At 41.3% G+C, this 2343-nt stretch overlaps 1 protein-coding gene across 2 annotated transcripts in view; it reads left to right on the plus strand.

Moving 5' to 3' along the window:
- Positions 1 to 271: 271 nt before the first annotated feature.
- LOC118744752 (alpha-protein kinase 1-like) overlaps positions 272 to 2343 on the plus strand; it is a 6515-nt gene continuing 4443 nt past the window's right edge. Inside the window, exons 1-3 of one of the 2 annotated variants that reach the window (XM_036478035.1) lie at positions 272 to 545; positions 1738 to 1914; positions 2142 to 2326. In XM_036478035.1, the coding sequence (XP_036333928.1) occupies positions 543 to 545; positions 1738 to 1914; positions 2142 to 2326 (365 nt within the window). In that variant the 5' untranslated portion in view covers positions 272 to 542. The remainder of the gene's footprint in view (positions 546 to 1737; positions 1915 to 2141; positions 2327 to 2343) is intronic. The other variant, XM_036478036.1, reaches the window with a different exon arrangement.

Consider the following 2343-nt stretch of genomic DNA (forward strand, 5'->3'; position numbering starts at 1 on the left):
TTACTTTTCGTCATGTGTAATGTACTCGTAAGCACTTTTTGAATTGAAATCTGCGGTTCAATAAATGCCAAAGTACAAAAATTTATCCGCGTTTCGCTTGCGATGAAGCTGACAGATCTCCTGCGATGGCTGTATGCAGGCTCATCGAATGGAAGGGGGAAAAGGGTAAATAACCGGGCCCGGGCTTTTGCGGTTTTTGTCACACGGTAGCTCTTAACATCGACCTGGCAGCACCCCTATATGTCAATTGTTCTATCGGAAATGTTATCGATATATCGACAGCGCAGCCAGCCACCATGCAAGACGGACGGACGGTCGTGAGCAGAGCGCTGGCGAAACAACAACAAATGCGCTATGACACACACGACAGACACAGATAAAAATGAAAACGACGAACGTCGACGGCAACGACGATTGACGGTCGACTGTCGACACGACGGTGAACCAAGTGAAATAAATCGCTAAATTCCTGCGGCAGAAATAAAGCTTGTCAAAAATTCATAGCAAATTTTTATTTTGGTTATAATTTACAACGAACAAAAATGGTAAGTGTGCGTGTAGATAGAATCTCACTAAAATCTATAGCTAGCCAGGGCTACAATAGCCAATTGATAGCTCGTTCGGTACCTGTCGCTAGATAGGTAGGTGTCTATGTGAAAAGACGGAAAGATTTTATGATATGCAAATAAAAAAATAATGCAAGTTGAACAATCTGTATGGCTCATATGCAGCGGAGCCCTAAGTTTCAAATGGAAGCATGGAACTGCAGTTCTGGGCGCACTTCTATATTGCCAACATCTAAAATACATACATATGGGTATGTGCATACACAGTGCATACATACATAAGTGGCACGTTGAGTTTGGGAACAGTGAGAAATTTGCCGGGTGACGTCTGGCAACTGAAACGAACCGCTCCTGAGCTATCTCTGTCGATTTGCTAGTGAAATGTTTAGTTATATGTACAACGACTTTTTTGGTGGGTGGCAGAGGGGCAGGAGACGTGGCCCCCAAACCCGCTCTAAACGAAAGAGGATGGACCGCGCTTTAATAAAAGTCACCCCTTCTCCCTTCACCACTCACAGACCACTTGGAAGCTGATTGAAAATAGGGAAAATCGGATTTTTTCAAAAAGGATAACATATAACCTTCACTAAGTAGAATTCTCCTTTCTGTGTTGCTGAAGAAGAGGGCTGAACACCTTTTGCAGAGCACACTTTCTGCGTAGGCGGCTCTCGGCCGCTCTTAGGGATTATATTCCCCTTCTGTCTTGACGAAGAATTGGGGCTGGCCACCTTTTGTAGATATATTTCGTGGATATTTTTTGTGTTTGACAGCTCAGCTCGGAAATTTGCAAAAAATGCCATATTTCAAACCGGAATTATTAATAAATTATGTAGTGCACAGATATAGTAAATTAGTATTTTTTAAACAAAGCGTTAACTCTTGTCTACAAGTGTGTGTACAAGTTTTCTGATTCGGGTCACGCGTTTGGGCCCAGCGACCCAAAATCGTTGTACAAATAACTAATTCATACCCATTTGCTATTTTGTGTACCTACTGCATACGTACAATCTACGCTGCCCCTTGGGCTAAACTCTGATATGGTGTGGTATTTTAAGTTTGTGCGCATAGATTTACATTCTGTAAATACGATAATTACTTTGTATTGATATTCAAAGAAGTATTTTCGTGTGAAATATCCAGTTCTCGCCTTTTTTCGTTTCTTAACTTCAAGGTTTTCAATATTTTATTCAAGGATCGTGTAACGAAACCGCAAAAGAAGATGCTCATTACACTCCTGCGTGAAACCAAATATATGGAGGGGAAAAAGGAGAAGGAATGGTATTGGGAGAAGATACAGGCGGCGCTAAATACAATCGGACCAAAGAAGACCATAATACAGTGGAAGAAGGTAGGTGACGGTAGCATTTGATGGTGATGGTAATGGCGATAACAATATTCTATTAGGTATGAAAAAAAATCTATTAAAACATTAAATTGGGATAAATCAGTAATTTGCTACGGATTTTACAAAAATTCGAAAGTAGTAATTGCCTATAGGGTGATAGTATGAAACTTTGTTAACACTTTAATTCCCTTGCCGCCAATCTGACCGTTTTCTATTTTTCATACACACAGTGCTGGCGGGATATGCGTTTGACTACGCGTAAGAAACTTGCCGAGCTGAAACGTTGCCAATTGGCAGGAGGTTCCCCGCCTCCGGGAATTGAGCTAAACCAAGAGGATAACGACATTATCGATATTGTTGGCACCGAATATTTCTATGAGGAAATGAATGGCGAATTAAAACCGGAGAACTTCATGTCTGGCTTCGATTATG

The sequence above is a fragment of the Rhagoletis pomonella genome, unplaced genomic scaffold, assembly GCF_013731165.1.
Source record: "Rhagoletis pomonella isolate Grant_MI unplaced genomic scaffold, Rhpom_1.0 Rhpom_scaffold_00008, whole genome shotgun sequence".
Classification (NCBI taxonomy): domain Eukaryota; kingdom Metazoa; phylum Arthropoda; class Insecta; order Diptera; family Tephritidae; genus Rhagoletis; species Rhagoletis pomonella.